The sequence below is a fragment of the Falco biarmicus genome, chromosome 1 (assembly GCF_023638135.1).
Source record: "Falco biarmicus isolate bFalBia1 chromosome 1, bFalBia1.pri, whole genome shotgun sequence".
NCBI classification, from domain to species: domain Eukaryota; kingdom Metazoa; phylum Chordata; class Aves; order Falconiformes; family Falconidae; genus Falco; species Falco biarmicus.
Genome location: NC_079288.1, coordinates 18,287,942 through 18,310,367, shown reverse-complemented (window position 1 = coordinate 18,310,367; position 22,426 = coordinate 18,287,942). Strand labels below are relative to the sequence as shown.

General features: G+C 43.3%; 1 protein-coding gene across 4 annotated transcripts; it reads left to right on the top strand.

Annotated features, from left to right (window-relative positions):
* The first annotated feature begins 1,185 nt into the window (after positions 1–1,185).
* AKAP10 (A-kinase anchoring protein 10) lies at positions 1,186–21,416 on the top strand. Of its 4 annotated transcripts, XM_056344317.1 has the most exons (15): positions 1,187–1,525; positions 5,189–5,236; positions 7,549–7,731; positions 8,045–8,599; positions 10,065–10,163; positions 10,615–10,699; positions 11,052–11,175; positions 12,065–12,201; positions 13,285–13,429; positions 14,156–14,329; positions 16,489–16,598; positions 17,466–17,548; positions 18,131–18,183; positions 18,802–18,897; positions 19,984–21,416. In XM_056344317.1, the coding sequence occupies exons 1-15, from the start codon at positions 1,348–1,350 to the stop codon at positions 19,987–19,989; spliced, it is 2,076 nt and encodes a 691-aa protein (XP_056200292.1). In that variant the 5' UTR covers positions 1,187–1,347; the 3' UTR covers positions 19,990–21,416. The 4 variants fall into 4 exon arrangements, 2 of the variants coding, with proteins under 2 accessions (XP_056200200.1, XP_056200292.1); XM_056344225.1 differs by lacking the exon at positions 19,984–21,416 and having other exon boundaries at positions 1,186–1,525; positions 18,802–19,146; XR_008822699.1 differs by lacking the exons at positions 16,489–16,598; positions 19,984–21,416 and having other exon boundaries at positions 18,802–18,885.
* Positions 21,417–22,426: the final 1,010 nt, after the last annotated feature.

Below are 22,426 nucleotides of genomic sequence, written 5' to 3'. Positions count from 1 at the left end.
AGAGGAATTGGGCTGAGCGCTGTGTGTTTGGAAAGCTAAATCCTGTCCAGTCTGGAGTGCCAAAGCCCAGGAAAGGGGATGTGTTTTGTGTTTCTTCCATGTTCACCGGCGCTGGAGTTCCTTGCTCCCAGCTGGCTCTCCAGTGTCCACGGCAGTTTCGGAGGCGTAGGGCTGTACGGTTTGCTGCACGGAGCAGGTGCAGCTGTGTGACTCCGGGAGAGCTGCTTTCTGGCCCCACGCCTCAGCTTCCTCGTACGTAAACCAGAACTTATAATAATAGTCTTCATAAAGTATTTGTAAAGCATTAGTATCATGTACTGCTCCTCAGAGATCAACGTAAACAACGTGTAACAAGTACAAATGTCCTTTGTAGCTGCGGAAAGAACAGGTTTGCCGTGGGAGGATAATTAAGAGGATTTTTGTGGCAGGACTCCGGATGCTGACGGATCTGACTTATCAGACACTCCACATTCCTGCACCCGCTGCAGCCCCACGCCCTGCCGGGCGGGGTTTTCTGTTACACCGCCACAGTGACCAGGTACTTGGCGATGGCGTGGCAGCGCCCTGCCACGCTCCTGGCACCACCTGCACGTGCCGACTCGTGCCGCCACGTCCCCAGGTCCCCAGTCTCCTGCGCTGGGGGGGCGGCTTTTGCCCGCAGGGCCCAGGCCCTCGCCTGGCACACCGCGTGCTGGTGCCCGACAGCGGTGAGGCGTGGCGGGGTGTCAGCCCCCCGCTGCAGCCCCCCGCCCCAAGGGGCATTCTGGGCCCACGTCTCGGGGGTCTCCAGGGCGCTTCACGCAGCACCTCAGCGCTCGCCGGCCCCGCCGTGGCCGCTGCCTCCTGCCCCTCGCTCGCTGTCGCCCGCCCTCGGGGCAGGTCGTCACCTTTCTCCCACTGGACGTCCCCAAACTGCCGGGGCAGCCCCAAACCGCCTCCTCGCGGCCCTCCTGCCCTCAACCGCCATGGCCGCCTCATGCCGCCCGGCGCCCCCCGCCCTGATCAAAGATGGCCGCCCGCCCCCGCCGCGGCCCCCCGTGAGCTCCTTGCCCTCATCCACGATGGCCGCCCCGGCCAATCCGCGAGTCGGGGCGGCCATGTTGAGTGAGGCGGGGGCCGCGGCCGCATCCCGTCATGCTCGGCGGGCGGCCGCCCGGAAGAGGGAGCGGGGCGGTTGTTGACAACATGGCGGCCGCTGGCGCCTCCGCGGGAGGAAGAGGCGGAGGGAGAGGCGGCGGCGGGCGGAGGAAGGAGTCTCATTCATAGGGAGCCCGGCTTGCTGCCCTCGCCCCCTCCCTCCCCTCCTTCCCCCCTCCCCAGCGGCCGCCTCGCCCCCTCCCCGGCACCATGTCCTTCTTTAGGCGGAAAGGTAGGGGGGCGGCGGGCGGGAGGCCCGGGGCTGAGGGACGGCCGCCGGCCTCGTCCCCCGCACGGCTGCTGGGCCCCGCGCCTGCCCCTCCGGGCACGGTCACCGGGCCCCGAGAGGAAGCTCGGCCCCCGCGGAGCGCGCTCCCCGCGAATGACGGTCAGTGCCGGGCCCCGCGGCGGGGCCCTTTTATCTCTCGGGGCGGGGGGCGGCGGGCGGGGGACCCCGGGGCTGCGGCTCTCCCGGGCCGCCCTGCCCGTGCGCGGGGCCCGGGGGCTGTGACATGGCCCGCACCTCCTGCCTTTGCGGAGCCTCTGAACTGTTGACACGGTGTTTTTCTCACGGCGCCGGTAGACACCGCTCTGTAAAATCCGACCGAACGGGCGAAGGGTGCTAGAGCCGTGGCTGCACCCCCAGCTGAGTGAGGGACCTCATCGCACCGAGCCCTTCGCCAAAGCCGGCGCCACCGACACGTTATTCCCTGACGCGCTTGTGGCTGTTACACAGGGCGATCGGGACTCCTGAAATATGTACAGTATCACCGCTGCACAGATGGACGTAGTTCAAACGTTCTTTGGGAGCAAAGCGTTTTGAAGGCACTCGTGCTACAGCTGGCGCTGGCGTGGCACCTTCAGTCTGCACCGTGTCTGGTTTGAGTGGGTTTTGTTGGAAGTGGCACCTTTTAGGAAGGGCCTCCCGGGAAAGCAGCTCTGCTTTCTCTAGTGCTGAGTTCAAGCAATGGGACCGTGGCGGTTCCAGCCGTGGCTGGCAGCAGTGCTCTCGCAGAGCCTTCCTCACTTACTAAAGCCCGGAATGTCCATCTTGGGAGGCCAGGCTGTAAGTTAGGAGGAAGGAGCATAGTATCTGAGATGATGTTTTTGCTCTTGATTGACCCGTCCTGTTGTAACCTTACTCAGCCAGAGTATCAGCATTGAAAGTTTCATTTTTTGTGGAGGTTAGTGCAGTAGTCCTGGAAGAAATGAGTTTAAACTACTGTTCTGAAGACTCTTGAAGGCCACTTGAGGGCTTTGCAAATACCATAGTCCTTTTTGGGGTGTTTGCATGCTAACATTGAGCTGCAGAATCAAACTTTCATAGTGCTTTTAAACTCTTCAAAAATCACTTCTGCTGCTTCGCTGGTGAGAACTGTGGAGCTGATGTTCCATCCTGATGCATCATCATAAGAATGATAGAAGCTTTGGTGAAAACTTTCTCGGGGAGAAAGTAATTAAAATCCTGAGTCTGTTACTTTCATTAAAGGATCTTTGGTCAGAGAAGCACAGTCAGAACTAAATGCCCAAGAGAGGCGATCTTGGAGAAGTAAGCTTTCATCTGGGCTGTACAAAGAATGATGGTTTTGTATAATCTCCATTTTAGATATGGGCTTTTAGAGAAGGTCTTAACCTGCAGCTGGGAGAAAAGCAACACATTAAGGGTTATGGTAGAACTCCACTGACTAGACAGACACGTGCAGCCCCAAACTGTATAGGAGCATCAGTGTTCTGGGGTGAGCTGTCATTGTTTAAGAGGATATCGCATTGGGTAGCAACTAGAGCAATTGTTAAAAATTGAATTATAGCAAGGATCGCAAAAGAACTAGTGTGGAAAAATCAAGAACAGCAGTGAAATGGTTATTTTTCATACGGGCTTTTAAGTAAAGGTCTAGAAGACTGAGGGTGGATCATAAGTTGAGAAATTAAACTCTTACAGTTGAACCAGCAGCCAGGTGCTTGAGGGCAGATTATGAAATTGTTATCAATGAAACAGCCAGACAACGTGCTCATTCGCTAGGAATGTCTTGGAAATAGTGTACAGTCTTACTGGCTGGCTGACCTCTGAAACTTTATATTACATAATTTTTTGTACACGTTTGTGTGTGAACAGCATGGGTTTGTTCATTCTTCTGCATCTCAAGATGCGAATTAAAATTCTCAAACATCACGTGGCTGGCTTGCGTTGGTTTGATACGTTACTCCTTTGTGAATGGGGTTTGCTACTGGAAGTTCTCACAACCCCTTAGTCCTTGATTATCCTGTACCGCAGTTACCTCTTGTTTCACACAGACACCAAGTGACATCCGTTTTTTTGAGGAAATTGAAAGTAAATTCCTGTAGTGAAACTTCACTCTCTAATATTTGGTCTTGTCACATAGAGGAGTTTTCTTTTGTCCTCTGCTGTTAATGACTTCGTTTTGTTCTGCTTGGAGGTGTGGGGGGGAAGCAGTCTGTGTATAAAGAGGTTAGGAACATGAACCAGGAGTTTGTATTACCAGTAATAAGTAGGTAATTAGGCAGAGAGGAACTGAGTAGTTGGTAAGAAGGAACAGATATATTTAAACTGAAAATAGGCTTATGGAGGACTCTTGTGTTGAAACTCAGGAATCATTGCTGATAGTTAGGAGTCAGTTTGATGAATCGGCTATTGGAATAATTTTGGAATGATAAAGGCTCACAATACTGTAGAGAGGTTTCTTCGTTCCCATTGCACCTCGGGGTTACTTCAGACATGCAGGGTTTTTTCGGTGATTTTTCTCCTGCATATCAGCACGCCCCCAGTTATGTAAAAGCTGCTTATTCCCACTGTTCGCAGCTGCATCTGGCTGCAGGAGCTCAGTTTTGAAAGGATCCAGCTCTTAATGGACGCTTAAGCCCCACTGTCAGAGAGCGAGAATGTGCTAGCTGCTAGCTGAAATCTTAAATGCTGAGTTGCCAGTTTGCAGACCTGCAATGTTTTTACTTCTCGCAGTGAAGGCTGGCAGCACGGCAGTGCTGCAGCTGCCACTGTGCAGGACAATTATGTAACCAGACGTTGGAGTTTCCCTTTAGAATATTTTAAATACTTAGGTCAGAATAGGAAAGTTGGGGGGTTTTGTTTAATCCACTTGTGTTTTGTGATGTAAATGTTTGATTGTGCTGGGTTATGATTTGTGGTTATGTATGGAAGGACTCTACAATCAGTGTTCAGAGATGACCTATTTGTAGTAATAATCCCAGCCTGGAGCAGCCAGAGGAGGCTTTGCTGGTAGATCATGTTCCTCAGTATCCCCACTTAATTTGTTTCTCACACCATCCTCTTTATGTACTACTTCGGTTTCTTTATTTTGAAATGGGTCTGCTCATTTGGTTCCTTTAGGAGCGTCCTTTTAAAAAATAAATTAAAAAAAACACACCACTTTTCCATCACAACTTTTTTAAACTATTCTCTTCCCATTAGTTGCTTACCGTAGGTGTGATGATAGTTCAGTTATATTATTTGAGAGAGAATTAACTGTTTGCAGGGTATTTCCAGAACACTGTTGTGGTATCCATCATGACTGAGGAGTCATGGGCTGGCTCTGGCTTCATGGAGCTGGTACATCTCCTCAGCTTTGTGCGTTGCACTGCTCTTCCTGCAATTTGAGGGAAATGTTGGGTTTAGATGTGTGATTTCTGGTTCACAGAGAGCATCTGCCAGTGCTGTACACTTAAAACCCAGCTGTCCCGTTCTTTCCAGTTAATGCTGCTTATTAAAGTAACCTTGAACGTAGCCTTGCTTTAATCATATAGACAAGCGAGCATCTTTCTCAGCGTTAATTTTAATATACTGTATTTCATTGAACATATTTCACAGATTATAAGGTTTTGCTTTTGAAAATAAATCAACGCAAAAGCTTTGAAAGCCTCTGTTAATTACTATATGTGCAGATTTAAGTAAGATGAGTTTTAACAAAATGATAGTTTACACCTGCCTTGATACTTGCTGAAATAGGGAATTTTGTCTGTTCTCTGGTAAATGCATTTAATCACCCAAAATAGCATTAACATTTTCCTTTGTATTTTACAGTGAAAGGCAAAGAACAAGAAAAGACCGCAGATGTGAAAGCAATTAAAAGTAAGATCGATGTTTATTTTTGTCTATAAATTCAGTTATCTAATATCATCTGCCATTTTTATTTTAATTGGGATAATTTCCTTACAAGTGAGCACAGATGTGACCTATGCATTAAAAAAAGACCCAAAACTTAATTCTGTTTCTGAGTATTTATAGTAACTAATCTTTCCTAGTCATCTTGCTGAATCTGTAAGTACAGAAGGTTATTAAATTATGTCAGACGTGAGCTTTAATTCAAAGTGATCATGCAATTCAGTCACTTTGCAAATAGTGGTTATTCCTTATCTACAACAAATTGCTTCTGAAATTTCTTGCTTACACGTAGTGTACTTTGCAGTTTTGAAAATGCAGCTTAACCCTGTCTGACTTGCCAAAGAGGCTGCCGGTGTCTGATTTAACTTTGACTGATGCGGCTTGTGGGACTGAGGATGTGAACCTTGGTCAGAATGTGTAGCTATTCTAACACTGCGCCGTGTGGTGCAGAAATCTCGCTGCCAAATCTGCTAGGAGGGCAAAAGAAATCTTGAGGAGAAAGAAGTTTGAGCTGTGGCAAAACAAGATTATTTATCCTGTCGTTTTTTATTGCTATACAAAAAGGAGATGAGATAATTTGTTTGAATCTGATATGTTACTTTTATATCCTCAGACAAAATCCTGTTTCTGTACTTGTTAATATGTTATCTGGATACCAAGAGAAAATTAAAGGCTCTTTTCACCTTGGTGGTCTGTCTTTCAAATCAAATATAGGAAACAGTAAGTTGCATCCATTTAATAGCACACCCTGTGATTTCAGTGCAACTACAATTTCTGATGACTAGCTGAAAGAGTTTTCCAGGAAAAGCCTACAGTGTGGCGACCCTGTTATTAAAAGTAAATTTGAAAATTACTCAGTGAGCTGCTACAAACAGAGAGCATCTTTCCAGTGTGGCAAGCAGCTACTCTGCAGTCTGTGTGATGTTGGGTTAGTGAAGTAGTGCTATCTGGAAGATTTGGAACAGGTGTTTGATCCTTAGATAAAGTAGAATAATTTTTCCTCAAATGTTCATGATGTATATTAAATTGAAGTCTAATTCACAAAAGGCTAAACCTTTGAGGCGTGTGGCTCTGCTCCTACGTGAGTAGCCCTCGCCAAGTTTTCCCCGTTACTGTCAGCAGCCCAGGCAACTGGCTGCCAGTCCGGTGGCCTCAGAAAAAATAAGTTTTCTCCGTTATTGCTGGTACTTAATACCAAAGGCTTTGTAGGAGGTGGCAAGTGGTGTCTTGGTACCAAACACTGCAACTGGAGAAACGCCTCGCAATAACGTAAACATTTTAACTCTCTTATACTGTTGCTCCGAAGGTACCTGTTACCATGACATGCAAGTGTGAAACTGTCAGCTTCTGTCATCATGTGTCATGAAATTGTGAATAAAAATAAAGTTATGCAGCATGAAAGTCATCCAAAGGGAGTTGCTTGACGCCTTGACGAAGCACACCATTAGGAGGTAGTGTGCTGAGATAATGTGTCAACTGACTCGTATTTTTGAGTCAGGTGTAAGATGTCCTTGTGTGACATCCTAATCAAATGCAATTTCCTGAGAGCTTTTGAAACTGCTATGAGCACACTTAGTTTTTTCAACTTATCATCAATTAACAATTAGTTAATTCTTTTTCACTGGCAGAGTTTTCTGTGAGGAAGTTCTTTGTTCTCTTTGGGCTCAGATAGCCAGGCGTACTCAAAGACAGCTAGAGAAGGTTAAGGTCTATAACCTGGGGTTTCATCAGGCATGTTTCCTTGCTGCTTTTTTTCTCTTAAAACCAAATAGAAAAAAGAAAATGTTTCTGAAAAATATTATTGTTAAAATTCACAGATGGCTTTGTAGTTCAGGATTTTGTAGCGCATTTTGGCCTTCAGAAAGGTATGGAAATGGATTGGCAAGAACACTACAACTAAACCACATTGTTGCCAAAATAGCATTAAGCTGTTACGGTATCAGTATCAAGGAAGCAGGAAGACTCGGGAATAATATTTCACATGTAAACTTAGACTTGGTGTCTTTTGATTAGCTACTGAGTAAGGAAAATACAGGTGGGTGGGTTCCACTGCTCTACTGGAAGTGAATTTCCTCTTGCAGTAATAAAACTTGTTTATTTCTGTCATCTTTACTCTTACCAGACCCTCAATCAAAGATGACGCACAGTGGTACAATGAGGTTTTTAGTAAGATTGACTCTTGCAAACTCTGTGGCACGTGTTGGGGCGCTTAGCATTGGGTACTGCTTAGAAGAGGTCTTGGGATCCTTGTCTTTTCATCATTCCTGTCTTGATTCCAGCTCCAGTACCAGTACATTCCCCTCAAAGAAGCACTAGAAATCATGCCTTGCTGGAGGCTGCAGGACCAAGCCATGTGGCAATTAATGCCATCTCTGCCAACATGGACTCTTTTTCTAGCAGTCGGACAGCTGCCCTTAAGAAGCAGCCAAGTCACATGGAAGCTGCTCATTTTGGAGACTTAGGTAAGGCTTCATCAGCTCTAGAATAACGGCAACATTTCTTCTTAGTCTGTGTTTATTACTGGTATGCTCACCGTCCTTTGGTTTTCAGGCAAGTAATTAGCGAAACTGGCTGCTGTTACAATAGCACCTGTGTTACCCTGGAAGGGTTTTAACTGGGGACAGTACCTTTGCTTGTTAAAAGAGGTTCCTTGGCATTGTGTACCACTGTTATGTTGGAGTCATCTCTTCCCCAGCTGCGCTGCAGGATGGTTTTGTATCAAATACCCGTGCCTGCAGTACAGCATGGAGTCATTCCCTTTATATTTTTCTTTAGGCAGATCGTGTCTGAATTATCAGGCTCAAGAGACCAAATCAAGCCTTTCAAAGACCCTTGAACAGGTTCTGCAGGACAATGTAGCCCTCCCTTATTTTATCCAGTTTATGGAACTCCGCAGAATGGAACACTTGGTTAAGTTTTGGTTAGAGGCTGAAAGCTTCCACTCCACAACATGGTCCCGTATAAGAGCACACAGCCTGAACACAGTTAAGCAGAGCTCGTTGGCAGAGCCAGTGTCGCCCTCAAAACAGCAGGAAATTGCGTCATCTTCTCCAACTGGATTGCTTGAGGAGAGGCTGGAGTATTCTAGCACAGTCTGTCTGCTCAGGACCAAGCCAGTGGCTTCGGACAAGAACGACAGAACTAGCAACAGCCAGAACCACGTCCTCCCGGGTCAGGAGAGTGATAATACCAGTGTTCTTTGTCTAAGAAAATCTGAGACAAGTACCCACTCTGTTCCAGCTGACCAACAAGAATCTTCCAAGCTTACAGTATCAAATAGAAACAGCCCCTCCTCTGCACTAAAAGACTTGTCAGGAAAACTCATGAAAAGTAAGTGCCGTGTGTTTCCTTTCTTTGAAAAAGTGGGGAGATGGGGAACGTACCAGCTGCTGCTTGCTTTGTACGGTGAGCTGCCTCTGTTCCCATGTGTTCTTGCCAAGTATGATGTGATGTTGTGAGGAAGAAAATTGTGTGTATCAGTAATGTTAACCTGCTGTATAAGCTAGTGGTCAGTTTGAGCTATGTATTATTTGACTCTCTGGTTGTTTAAAAATAAATAAGCTGCTGAAGAGCCTTCAAAATCATGTGCTCTAATAAGCTTAGGTTGCTTCTGTTCCTACTTGTATAATTTAAGAAATGAAGATGAACACTGCCATTCCCTTTCTTCCCTCACCCGTCCCAACTTAAAAGAATTGCAGAAAATGTGGATGATGGGGCTGAGAATTGATAATTAACTTGGCACAGAAGGTAAATATCCTGTATCACATAAAATGACATAAGTAACAGTTGCAAGAGACTTGTAGAGACTTTTGTGTGGAACGTACTGTTTTTGTTCTTGGATTTATTTGATAGAGTTCCTCCCCTTGTAACTGATTTGTTCTCATTTGGATTCCACCTCTTCAGAGGCTACTGGAAGTAAGGATGAAATTAAAATATTTACTTTTGGTAGTAAGCTACATGCACAGTAACCTGTTTCTCTACTTTGCATCTACTCAGTCCTTTCTCATTTGTGCAAGTCTACAGACAAAAAGGAAACACTTCTTTCTTCATATTGGTTCCTTTTGTTTGCCCAACTGTTTCCTTGTGTTGCATCCCTTTCTCTTGCTGTTTGTCTTTCTCATATAGTTATTTATCATGTACCTCCACAATACATAACCTCAGCCCCAGAGTAGCTTAAACAAATGCGATGATACTTCAGTCATGAAAAGCACCTCTGCTTTCTGACAGTTAAAAAGAATTTGACAGTACTAGGTCTTTTTTGAGAAATCTGAGAAGTCTGGAGTATAATTTTTTTTTCTCTCTTCCAGACCAGTGTCCCAAATCTCAAAAGATGACACGTAAACATACTCCTTGTTTTAAGGCATCCTATTTTAAGATATTTTTTTTCTTGTAATTCCTTTATGATACAAATACTTTATATTCTGTATGATGAGAGCTAGAAATTGGGAACTTCACTGCAGATCTTGCCAGAAAGGCGTTACTTCTGGGACTAAGGTGTGCGGCTGAGGAAGAGGGTGCTGTCTTGTCTGGTGGTAGGGAATTGAGAGCTGCGTTGCTTTGTTCCATCTCACTAGTCCGTCCGTGCTGGGCTTATCGTGACCTGGCTAGAGGTAACAGTCACTGTAGCTCATCAGTAGCAAAGTATCGAGTAGTGGACTGAAAGCTTCATGGGAAAGAAACTTACCACTGATAATTAGATACTTGCTTTTCTGAAGAGCAGATGTTTGTTATTCGCTCCTCGTTTTAGACCTGTGCCAGGATAATCAGAGTTTGATTCTGTATTTCTTCCTTGTAGGTATAGAACGGGATGCAGTTAGTACTTTTACCAAATATATTTCTCCAGATGCTGCTAAACCAATACCTATTACAGAAGCGATGAGAAATGACATAGTTGGTAAGAATGTATGCTGCTTACTCATTTCAGAGCTTCCTCCTTCCCCAAAAAGATGCATCTTTAATACCACATACACTCACATGGCTTTAAAATTCATAAAAATAAAAAGAAACTTGTAAAAGATCATAGATAACATGACAAGTATCACTGGATCTGACCTTTCAGTAGTGCTGTGCAATATCCCCAGAAGAACCTTCAGAGGCTTTGCTTAAATTAGTGAAAGAATTCCTGGTGGTTATGGAGGGAATCCCCATTTGAGTCTCAATCAAATGTTTTAGCTGTAGTACTATCATTCAGCTATCTGCAGTACTTGAAAAGCTCGTTTTGCACAGTCAGAACCAACTGATTCTACTGGATTTGAACTGCAGTTTCTCATTAACCAGTTGTCACTCGTGTCTTTCAGCTTGATCAGCCAAATACATGTTAAAATTAACCTGGTCTTTCTTTGCAGCAAAGATTTGTGGGGAAGATGGACAAGTGGATCCTAACTGTTTTGTTACAGCACAGTCCATAGTGTTTAATGCAATGGAACAAGAGTAAGTTGATTGGTTTGGCTTCTTGTGTCTGTTGCCTTTTGCAAAAAGTGGTTCTGTTAAATGGTTATGCTTCCCTGAAAATTTTTAGCCAACTGTTTGTGCAGTCTTCTGTATTTGAAACTACTCAGATCTTTTCCTGCATATCCATTCTTGTGATCACTTGAAGTTGTGTGTGCGTGCTATTATTGTATTCTTTGTGTCTGTCTTGTGTCATTTGTCAACCCATGCCATTTCTTGTTTGTTTTTATTTAACTAAAAGCATTAAGACTTGTGGGGTGAGAGCTAGTTGGTTCTAAGGTGCCTTGAACACTGTGGACCGTTAATAACTAACTGTCATTCTGTCTGTGTGCAGGCACTTTAGTGAATTTTTGCGAAGTCATCATTTCTGTAAATACCAGATTGAGGTGCTGACTAGTGGGACTGTTTATCTGGCTGACATCCTTTTCTGTGAATCAGCCCTGTTCTATTTCTCTGAGGTGAGTGTTAGGTTTTGGGGTTTCTCTTCTTTTATTCCTTTCTATCAAATGCAAAAAACTATTCACCCCCTGATGGCTCTAATAAAGACACCTCAAATGTAATAAAAAAGATGAGGTGTATCTTTTTCTGAGAGAAAATGCATTGAAAGGTTTCCTGCCCACGTGTAGAACTATTTCACATGTTGAAACCTACATGCTGTATTGTAGAATGAGTTTTGGTGCGTGCCCGCTCCAGTTAGTGCTTGTGTCTCTTTGCTCTGTAGGAGCTTTGACATCGTTGTCTTAATCTTGCCAAATGAGGTAGTGACTTTGAAAGCCTTAAGCATTCTTACAGATAACAAATAATTCATTGGCTTTACGCAGAGAGGATACCAGCTAGGAATGTGGTAGGTTAGATGTATGATTTTACAGTTGTGGGGTCCTCTGCCTTCAGGGAGTCATCTGTTAATTCTAAAATACTTGTCCCAGTAGTCTGACAAGCCAGTCTAGTTTGAAACGGCAAACTGAGAAGCTGAGACGGTACTCTGAGTTCAATGTGAGCTAAGCAAAACATGAAAATAGTGTTTCCTCTGTCTTCAGTATGATTAAAAAAAAAAAAAAGTATGGAAACTAAATGTCGAAATTACCACAGAAATGTCACAAGTTCTTATTTAAAAAAAAAACAAAAAACAAAAAACAAAACCCAAAACAAACTAAATCTGTCTGCAACACTGTACCTGAAAATTCAGAAAATGTAAGATACACTGGTGGCAATTCTGCATCATTAATATACGGACTATATTTTTTGTTTAAATGGAAAGCAGCAGGTTTGTCTATGCTTATTAAAAGTTTCTTGCTAAAACTTCTTTAATTTCTCCTCTTTTTTTTTTTTTTTTGATTTCCCTTCTAGTACATGGAGAAGGAAGATGCAGTTAATGTATTGCAGTTCTGGTTGGCAGCAGATAACTTCCAGTCTCAGCTTGCTGCCAAAAAAGGCCAGTATGATGGGCAAGAAGCACAGAATGATGCCATGATTTTATATGACAAGTGAGGGAGTTCAACAATTACTTGTTTCTGAAGCTCTAATTTTGTGCTTGTAGTTTTGTGTTGCACTGTGCAAAAAGAACTTTTCACTTTCAGACTGTAACTGTGCAGTCTTGCACTGTTACACTGAAATGTGTTTTATTAAGGTGGCCTTCGATGTGTATGAACACAAGAACTTACAAAATTTTTCTTTATGCATGAGGAGAAAAATCCTTATAAAGACTCCATTCTTAAACGTAATTTGGAGTTTTCAGGACTTGATTGCTTGAGTTTATGTTTGTTTGTGAAATATCAAAGCCAGTTGGTTGGCATTTGAAAATGTAAAGGATTTAAACCTAATAGCAGGTGCAACACTGTAGAAAAACCTTAAAGTTCACACACTATTGTCCATTTAAAGTAGGCTGTGGGAGCTGTTACATATGTAGTAAAAGCCAAACAGTGCTTGTTCTTAATATTTCAGAATATTTTCTTTTTTTAAGGAAGCAACCAGATGCCTTTTAATATCAGGCTTTCCTCTCACTCTCAATAGTGTAACTATTTTTCCTTTTTGTGCTTCACCTGGGCAATAATGCAACAGACATCAAAACTGCTTCCAGAAAAAGTTTGTCCTTAAGCTTAAGTGTGAGACTTGTTGCCACAGCTTGTTGAGTTATTACCCTGGTAGGAAATAATAATTGGAGAGGAAGCAAACAATTCCCTCTGACTTTCATCAGTCGTCCTCCCACTCCATCCATAAACTTGGTTTTCAACGATGTGATTAGTGAAGCAAGTGCTGTTTCAGAGTGGCGGGTGTTTCCTCTTCCCTGCTGCAAGGCTCTGTGTGTAAGATCCTGCTCATCAGCAGTCAGGTGATGCTCGCTCTTTTATCTGTATCTTCGAGGCAAGGTTTTATCAAAAGCTTTTCTGTGAGTAAGGGATTTTCTTCCCCTGTAGTTAGTGAGGATCAGTTGTACGCATGTTTTTGCAGCCAGCACCATCTAGTGACTGCAGCATGAGGAATGGCCTGTGGGAAGGGTTGGGTACTCGCCACCTGCAGAGTTTTGCAAATCTTGTTCTGTTGTCGTCTTCCTCTGTCCGGTGCTGCAGGTACTTCTCTCTTCAGGCCACTCATCCTCTTGGGTTTGATGACTCGGTGAGGTTAGAGATTGAGTCCAACATCTGTAGGGAAGGTGGTCCTCTCCCTAACTGTTTCACCACTCCCTTACGGCAGGCGTGGACAACCATGGAGACGGTGAGAGAGCTTCTTCGGTTTTGACAGTTAATAAAGCTGATGTGGAGACCCTGTGGTGTCAGGTGTCCCCTGCAGCATCTCTGATTTGTCCTGTTCTTTTATTGAGTTCCTATTTACCTGGATAATAGAACAAATAGAAAAATTTGCTAAACTATTTTCCCCAGCTTGATTTGAAAAGATGCCACCCACTGGCTTCTGTTATTTCTCTGTGAAATGTTTGTCTTGGGTGATTATTGCGTTTTAATGGAAGTACCAGAATTTCCTTCCTTGTGAATTGCTGTCAGCAGCTCCTTGTGTATCTTTAGAAAATTTTCCTTCCTGTTAGTAACAGTTATTTGCAAGTCTAATACCAGTGGTGTGGTTAATACCGTAACTCTGGGATACCTGGATACTAGAGATTAGTGATTTGATTCTGGATTTTTCAACAGCATTGCAAAATAACTGTAAGCCTGTTGGGTTGTCAGGATTTTCTAGAGGGGGAAAAAAAACCACTCTACTTCAGCTCCAGTTACTGGAGGGTTTGGTTAATATGCAGTTGTTTTTGTTCGTTTTGCAGTAGGATTTGAATTTAAAGCAGTACAGTTGGTAATCTGGAGTAATTCCACGTGTGGACACTTTTACTTGTGTACCATCTACACAAGGACTGTGTCCCTTCTGTCTGCAGACATCTACAGTAATTGTGCAGACCAGCCTAGATTAAAGAGAACTCCTTATTCTGTCTCTCAGGTTTTTTTACCTGGCTTCTTGTCCAGCAACCTTTACTACAAATACTTGAATGATCTCATCCATTCAGTACGAGGAGATGAATTTCCAGGAGCGAATATTGCACTGAGTATTCACGGCCCAGGTAGCTCTCCTGATAGTGATTCTATAGGGGGCCCGGATGGCTCTGCCTCCCAGGTATGCGTTTCTTGGTTTGATTCTGTTATAGGAAATGCTGCCGTCACGTTTCTGTATCAATATCAAAGTTCATACACTTTAAGGAAACATCTTGTAATGTGAAGCTTCCCCTTCTGCTCTAATGTTAAAGCGAGTGTTCTGTCGGGACGTGTTCAGCCTGCCTGCTGCTGAGTTCTAACAGTATTGGAGTGGAAGGGTGGCCGTCCTGTTTGTTGTACCCAGACCCTTGTACTGCTTTTAGTTCTTCGCATCAAAGTGATGTTTTTATTAAGCTGTTAATAGTCACTGAAGACTGTTTTGTAGTGCTATAACATTTAAGAATGCGCTTTTTTTTTTTAGAAATAAGGGTTTTGATTAATGCCATAGTTGTAACTTTAGGTGAAAACTGGCACTTGTGAATATTCTATAGAAATTAAATATGCAAGTTTTGTGTGCTCCAGTCTATTAAAATGCCAGATCTTCTGTCCTGAAGAGTCCACTCAGTTCCAGGGTTTAAGGCATCTGTCTGCTCAAACATGGAGCAGTGCCAGTTAATATCTGACCGGGTGGTGCTCGCTGGTTTGTCTCAGCAGACTTCTCCCTGCTGTTGTCCTAAGCTAGCTACTCCTGCTGGTCTGATCGAGAATGGCCAGACTCCTGACTTTTCCAAAAGAACCTTCTGACACTTCACTGTGTTACCGCCAAGATGCTTTGAGCCGGGGGGTGATACCTGAATTTTGTTTGCATGTATAAGTTTGATGTAAAGCCAGACATAAGAAAAAAAGTCTGTTGCTGGGTGAGGCATTCTAATCACGCACGATGAGAGCTATGTGGCTGCTGCTTTGCTGTAGTGTGTAGATACCAACAAGAATGTGCCTAGGCTCCTTCAGCTCTGTTACCCTTCCAAAGTCCTTGAGAAATGGCCACTGTGTATTTGCTTTGCACGGTGCCCTGGTTGCAGGCCAGCATCTTTCTTTTTTACTGCTTTTCATGGTGCCGCTTTGAGAGCTGTGTTCCCTTGTGGGCCTAGCCTCAGAAACAGAGCTCATTACACACTGAAACTAGCCCGGTAATGTTGGAGATGTGTTTTTAACCAAGAGTTGTCTATTCCAAAAATTCTAGCTTTGCTTAATTCAGATGTGAAAGAAGAGAGGATAAGCAGATTCTGACTTATCTGTAACCAGGTCATTTTGCAAACTGCAAGCCCAGCTGAGAGCAGAAAAGCGAAGTAAGAACTGCTTCTGCTGAATTGCTTTTATTGAATGCTGCAGTGCTACCATGGGTTTTATATCCAGTATCTAGACCAACGTTATTGATGTACTGTGTTTCAAGCAACTTGGAAGCTGTCCTACCAGCTTGTAATATTTTTAAACCTCCTAATTTGCAAGGAGGGAATATTCCTCCTCGTTCCAAAGTGGGAGTAAAATCTGTGTTCTTGAAATATCCTGCTGCTTGATAGCGTGAGCAGGAGAAACTGCTGGTAATTGGCTTGCTTGGACAGTTTAGGAAATGAAGTGCTGCATTTGGTGTTGTGCATTCCTGCTTATCTGAATAGGAGAATCTCTGAGCTTCTGCATATATTTGCATAAAGAACAGCACTTAGGCAGAGCAGCAGGAAAGGAGTTTGCAAGGCAGCTGCCATAAATGTTTCTGTTGTGTGTTAAGGTGCTAATAGATTGCTGTGCATTTGTGTTCTCCCTGCTGTTGCTCTAATGTTTCCTTGGCTTTTTTCCTAATCTTACATAAATACTCCAGGCCAAAAGATAAATGTTTGTTCTCTGTGTATGGAGGAAGCGTTGTGTGTTCGGGAATTGCTTACCAAGTGCATGAGAGGAATGAGTGAAGCTGCTGAAGCTTTTGAAGTAGTTCAGTGCTAAGTACTCACAAACAAATAATTTGCATGCACAGACAGATCTGTTCAGTGGATAATGCTTAGGCAGCAGTCCTTACACGTATGTATGCTGACCTGTACGTTGTGTTCTGTTCATGTAACTTCATCATCCTCTGTTTAAAAACGGTGTCATACTGAGTTAGCTGTGCAGATGCTCTCTAATTCTTTTATGCTTGCTTACAGACTTTATAGAGGTTTATCTAAGTGTAAAAGCACTAAAATTGCACTTTTGTTAAGAAGCTATTAGTTGTCTGCATTGGGCACTAATACTTAGAATTTTTATTTGTAGTCCAATGTCAAAAAGGCTAATGTTAAAATCCTGAAAAATTTTGATGAAGCAATAATTGTAGATGCTGCAAGTCTGGATCCAGAATCTTTATATCAACGAACATATGCAGGGTAAGGTTCATTCAGTGTATCTCATTCTTTCTAGTGATGTTTCACCTCTCTCATTTTTGCTGTGTCCTCCTGCGTGGAGAGTACCCACACGTAAGATGTTGCAATCTTAGTATCTTAGTCTTAATGTTTGGCAGTAAACTGATTCCAATAGCGTGATTTAACACCAATGTCATAGTGAATGCTTCTCTGACCAGAGTGGCAGCCAGAAAAATATTTCCAATTGGGTTTTCTCTTTCTCCTAGTTATTATTCCTGTTTTACTCCAAAATACAGCCAAGTAGCTCCTGTTTGGAGTTGGAACAGAAAAGAATAAGCTTGGGCGCCTTAGATGTCTAATGTGCAACTGATTTCTCCCTACCTCCATGGGAGAGAATGGCTGAGACTTTCTGTAGCGGTTTGCACAGCTATTCTTCTGTTTCTTAAGTTGCTCTCTGTTACAGAGCTCTTCCACCCTGTGGATCTCATACAGAAATTCTTTGTTTCTATAGCTACCTTGCTTTTCTGTCACATACCAATCTTCTGTCCTTTCAGGTGCTGTAAACTGTTTTCCTCCCTAATAACATGTTTTTGTAGTAGTGTGGAGCACTTGTTAGCACTGCCTGTTGACATTACGTGATTGAGTCATTGAAGCATTTGCCTGCTTCTAGTTTCTAGAAGAATTTTTAAGATACACTTTGAATTCAGATATGTGAGAAGAGCATGGGATTTTTCCCAGTGTATCAAATTTAGGTGGAAGAGGTGGTAAGTGGTCTTCTGGCGCTAGAGTCTTTATTGTGGTGGGGTTTTTGTTTTCCTGACTGGTAGCTTTCCATAATGCTGAAGTTCTCTTGGTAACCTGTGTGGTTCTTTGTATTCCTCCTCTCTTCAGGAGGATGACGTTTGGACGAGTCAGTGACCTGGGACAGTTTATCAGAGAATCTGAACCTGAGCCTGATGTCAAAAAATCAAAAGGTTTGCTTTCCTTTTTCTATTTCTGTAAACACCTGCAGAGCTGCTCTCTTCCTTACTGCAGTTAAGATGAGCAAGATTCTTGGCTCTTCCCAGACCTGTTTTAAGCCAATTAGAGGTGTTTAGGGGATCATCCTGTACTGAGGCAAAACCCGTCTCTGGCCCGGTTTCCTATCCAAATTCTGCTTTTCTGGTCCAGCTGGACTCCTGGGAGTATGAGCAGCCTGTGGGAGTTGGAGCTGTCGATGGAACCTGGCAGGGATGGAAGCCACTAGCAGCTGCGCTGATGATCAAACCTTCAAAGCTTTGGTCTCAAGATGAAAAAGAACTTGAGCTCTCCACATGCTTCCCACCCAGTTTGGGACCTGCTGTTAATGCTGCTTTTCAGCTCTGGTAAAGAGGAATGGTTCGGGCTCAGTGTCTAATGAACCATGGCTCCACGTAATCCCTTGTCTTTCATGCTATGCTTCTGTGTTCTCCAACACCAGCAGTGCAAACCCTTCAGGATGAAAGGAAGTAGCTTTTATAGAGGTGTGCCATGGAGGGTGCTAATCTACTTTGCTTGCTGTTTTTTATCTCAACTAGGGTCCATGTTTTCACAAGCAATGAAGAAATGGGTTCAAGGAAACACAGATGAGGTGTGTCCTATTTTATGTTGTCCTTGTGACTTACTTTACAGTGTAGATTAGGGAAATGAAGTACTGAAGTTCTTGATCCTGGCTCTTTCTCTCTGAGTATCTTTCTGATGCACCAGCAAGACTCTGTGTGCCAAATGTAATTTAATTGCACACATGTGTGAAGCTAGTTCATTTTTTGCCAGTGCTTGCTGGTTTAACCAATAGAATGGTTAACTGTGTGCTTGCAGTCAAGGTTTTGCTTTTTATGGTGTTATAAGTTGTATCCACAATTGAGAGCAGAGGCGCTGCTCTTCTTTGTCTTGTGTTGGTTGGGTTGGGTTTTTTTACTGTGAAGTGACCACTGCACATGGATTGCAAGCTGCATTTTTCCCCCTTGGAGGGGCTTGGACAAGTCCCCAACAGATAAGTCTGCAATCTTCTCTAACTCACTCTCTTGACGTTAATGCTCTGCTTGGAAACCAGGTGCATTTCCATCAAGGGAGGGTAATGTTTACTACAGGTCACTGAGTTGTGAAGGTTAACTGCATCTCCAAGGTTGAGTGTGTGAATGATGCTGAGGGAACTGTGTTTTTAAGAACTTGCAGCTATTTGTATTTTGGGATGTTTTTTCTGCGGCAGGCTCAAGAAGAGATGGCTTGGAGGATAGCGAAGATGATAGTCAATGACGTTATGCAGCAGGCGCAATGTGAACAGCCTTCGGAGAAGGTTACCAAGGTAAGGGGGTGGAAAGGCTGCCTGTCTTTATCTGACGTAAGCCAGACTGTGGGAGGAGCAGAGCTCTTGCTCGCCTTCCTACTGCATCCAAAACCCATGCTGGTAAATGTTCAGACTAACACAGCACGATACAAAGAAACAAAGGTTGGAAGTGTTTCAGCCTACATATGATGATGTAGGAATTTCTTAAGGGACAACTGTAGCGGTTCTCCTGCGCAAGCATTAAAATTCTTTGTTCATTTTGAGTCTTTACAAACTGCCTTAGTGAAAAGAGTGATTTGTGCTGCAGGATCGATACTGTAATTCCTTACTTGAGTTCACACTTGGTGTTTCCTGTTAACAGATACTGGTATATTTGCCTAAAGGGTCTGTAAAACTCAAGAGCTGGGAAGTTGTCTTGCTGGGTGCGCTAACTTACGCAGTGCTGTGTCTGCACTTTTAAGGACACAATAGCCCTGTCCATAGGCTAGTGGCTTGGTGTGGCGTGTTATTGTTTAGTGACTTAGTTGTTGTGCAAGTCCACATTTTCTGTGTTTAAAAAACACCCCAACGGGTCTGATGCAACAGGTGGAGTTTTGTGAAATAATGACGACAGCAGTGTACCAAGTTAATCTGGTATTTCTGGCTTTCAGGCATCTGACTTCTTAAAAATTTACTTGCGCTGGTTTTAATTATTGAAGGTTAAATGGGCTTTGGCACATGTTTTTAGACCCAAATGGATGGATCCATAGTTTCACTATGTAACTGTTTTCTTTTTAATAGAGCGGTTACATTTAAATGACTTGTATAATGATTTCACTTAATAGCTTGGCTGCAAATGATATAATTCCAGTCGGGCTAGATGAAAAGGTCACTCAGCACAGTATTTAGAAAGTACCAGGTGGCTGCAGGTGCTCTGGCATTGTTTAAGCAAGTATGGTTACAGTTATCGGAAGGTTGAGTGTGTTGGGGGATTTTTTTTTTTTTCCTCTCCCAAACTCATAAGCATACGTGGCCTCAACGTTTTTAAACACAAAATGTCTTTCGAGCGATTGCCTTGTATGTTTTAGGGTAAAGTGAACTCTAACCTTGTTTTTCTTTTTCCAGCTATGATTTCGGAAATGCCAGAACAGGAAATCTGGTTTTCCCGCTTGGAGAATGAGTGGACTTTCCCTTTTGGTGGGTTCTTTAACACAGCCAATAAAAACAAAACACTGTTACTCCAACCGCCGAACTCTCCCTCATTTATAAGGAAGAATGAAAAAAGAAGCAATCGTGTACCTCCACTGTAGAGCGTGAAGAAACACTTTTTCCTGTTGTATGTGGCGTTAACAATAAGGATGGTTTTTAAAAGAGGTGAAGACGCAGTTTACGAATGCGTCACTGAGAAACTGCGATCAGCTTCACAAATACTTAACCCTGTCTCAAAAAGACTTTTAAGCAAAATATCTGGAATGGGACACAAGCCACGACAGAGGGGAAGGTTTTGCTGTAGTTTCTAGTTCTACTACTTGTAATTTTTTAAACACGTAATTGGAGAGGCCATGGGGCATGTTGCCAACATCGGCCATTGGAGAAGCGAACCTGAAATGGTGAATTCATTGGCATTGAATGACCTAAAAAGTCCGAAGTTTTATTTTTTCCTTACTTGAAATAGATGCGTATTCAACTGTAAGATAAATGTATTTTACTTCATAACTATGTTAACTTTGAAGGCAGTGTAGAATGATGAGAAGCAAAGCCTGGACAGTGTTAACTCCCTTGTTTGAGCTCTTACACCTGCATACACAACCCCCTGCTTCTGACACAGAGCAGACTTGAAAACTCATCTTGCACTTGTGCGACCCTCTGCCCCCAAGCCATGGCTCCGAATGCAGCCCACATTCTGAGGAGATTGTACCCTGTAGACTGTTCCATTTTCTTTCCTTTGCATCCCATGAGCAAAGAAAAAAGTAATTGCTGCCATTCTCCATAGCTTGTTGTCCTCCAACCAACATGGTATCTAATTCCAGATGTTTGGTTTACAAAGAAAAACAATTTTTAGTAACCTCTGGCCTTCTTCCTGACATTGGCAATGCTTGCGACTTGCAAAACCTTTAGTTTAATCAAAAAGCCACAGTGTTACACAGCACCTCTGTTATTTTTTTTCCAGTGAATTGATTTTGCAGGGTATCATAAGTACTCAGTGTCTCACCATTCTGTTATTGCTGCATTTTTAGTATACAACACTTAGGGTTTTTTTGTTTTATTCTTATGATTGCTTTTTTGTCCGCAAACTTGTGCAAAAAAATCACTTTTTGAAGAACTCAAATCATCTCCAATGTTCAGAATATCTTGATTGACTAGCAAGTGTTATTCTGTTGCAATATTCGATTGTATAGAGACACACTGTATTGTCTATAAAAAAGCAAAAAAGGCTGTGTATAGGTTTTTGGTACTATGTACCACCTCTTACTTCTCTCATGCCCAAGTATTCATGTACTTAAAACATACTATATTTAATTGTGTTTTGATTTAAAATATATAAATATTAAAATTTGTGTCAGTTTTCTGTTTTGATGGGATTTGACCTTACCTGTTGGTTGTGTTTGGTGGTTTGTTTTTGTTTTTTTTTACAATGTTGTCTTGGCGAGTTATAAAAGGAAGTTTGTCCTTGGTATACTTGCACACAGTTCTCAATATTTAATGGATGATGTTGATGGCAGATTTTTGAAATTAGAATAATTTCTATCGAAATACTAAATAAGAAGGTGTTTTAATTGCAGGCCATGTCAGAAGTTGGCTGGGAAATGGGTAGAATGGGCAGGGCTTGGTGCTGTGGTGCAGTATTGAACAACCCATGTACATTTGAATCCTGCATGGGAGTGCTAAACCTCACCTGTTCTGCACACAACGCTGACTCCTTTTTCCACCTTTCCAACCAGCTGAGTGTGTTGAGGGATTACAGGCCACAAGTTTAGGTACAGATATGGCTCAGGGCTGCGTTTCCCTTAGCTGCTGTGCTGCCTGGGCTGGAAGTGGCCAGACCCAGCATGAGGGGCTCAGCTTAGCTTGGGTCAGCTCAGTATGAAACACCTGCAGTGCTGCTGCTGCTAACATCCATGAACAAGAGATGGGAAAAATCCCTGTCAGGGCTTGGACCTGTCCATGGGGCCTAGCCCTGCTTTTCAAGAAGAAGGCAGCATGCTGGTGGCCGCTGCAGACCAGCCAAGCGCCTGCTCGGGGCAGCTTCTCAAAGCTGCTTTGCTTGAATGGTGGCCCAGGGTGAAGCATAGCTCTGTTGTTGGTTTAGGCCCACCTGCCAGTTTTTAATTTTCTCTTTATATGCAGCGTTTAGATTTGATGGAGCATTGATCATGGGGGTTACAGATGTCTGATGCTCTGTGGTGGTTGCCAGTTTGTGTGGGATGGGATGGGGACACTGAATTTCTTGCTGTGTTACCAGTTTGCCTGGCAGGTTTAAGTCTCTCCTAGCGCAGGGTCTCCCTCCTTCCCCTCCAGCCCAACGAGCCGGTGTTTATATGCTGGATAAACCACGCCTGACTGCAGC

Excerpts from the sequence above, each read along its gene's own strand:
- AKAP10 (XM_056344225.1), top strand. The coding sequence starts at position 1,348 with ATGTCCTTCTTTAGGCGGAAAGGTAGGGGGGCGGCGGGCGGGAGGCCC. Across the intron at positions 7,732-8,044 it reads TGCTCATTTTGGAGACTTAG|GCAGATCGTGTCTGAATTAT; the intron begins GTAAGGCTTCAT and ends ATTTTTCTTTAG. Across the intron at positions 18,184-18,801 it reads TTCAAGGAAACACAGATGAG|GCTCAAGAAGAGATGGCTTG; the intron begins GTGTGTCCTATT and ends TTTCTGCGGCAG.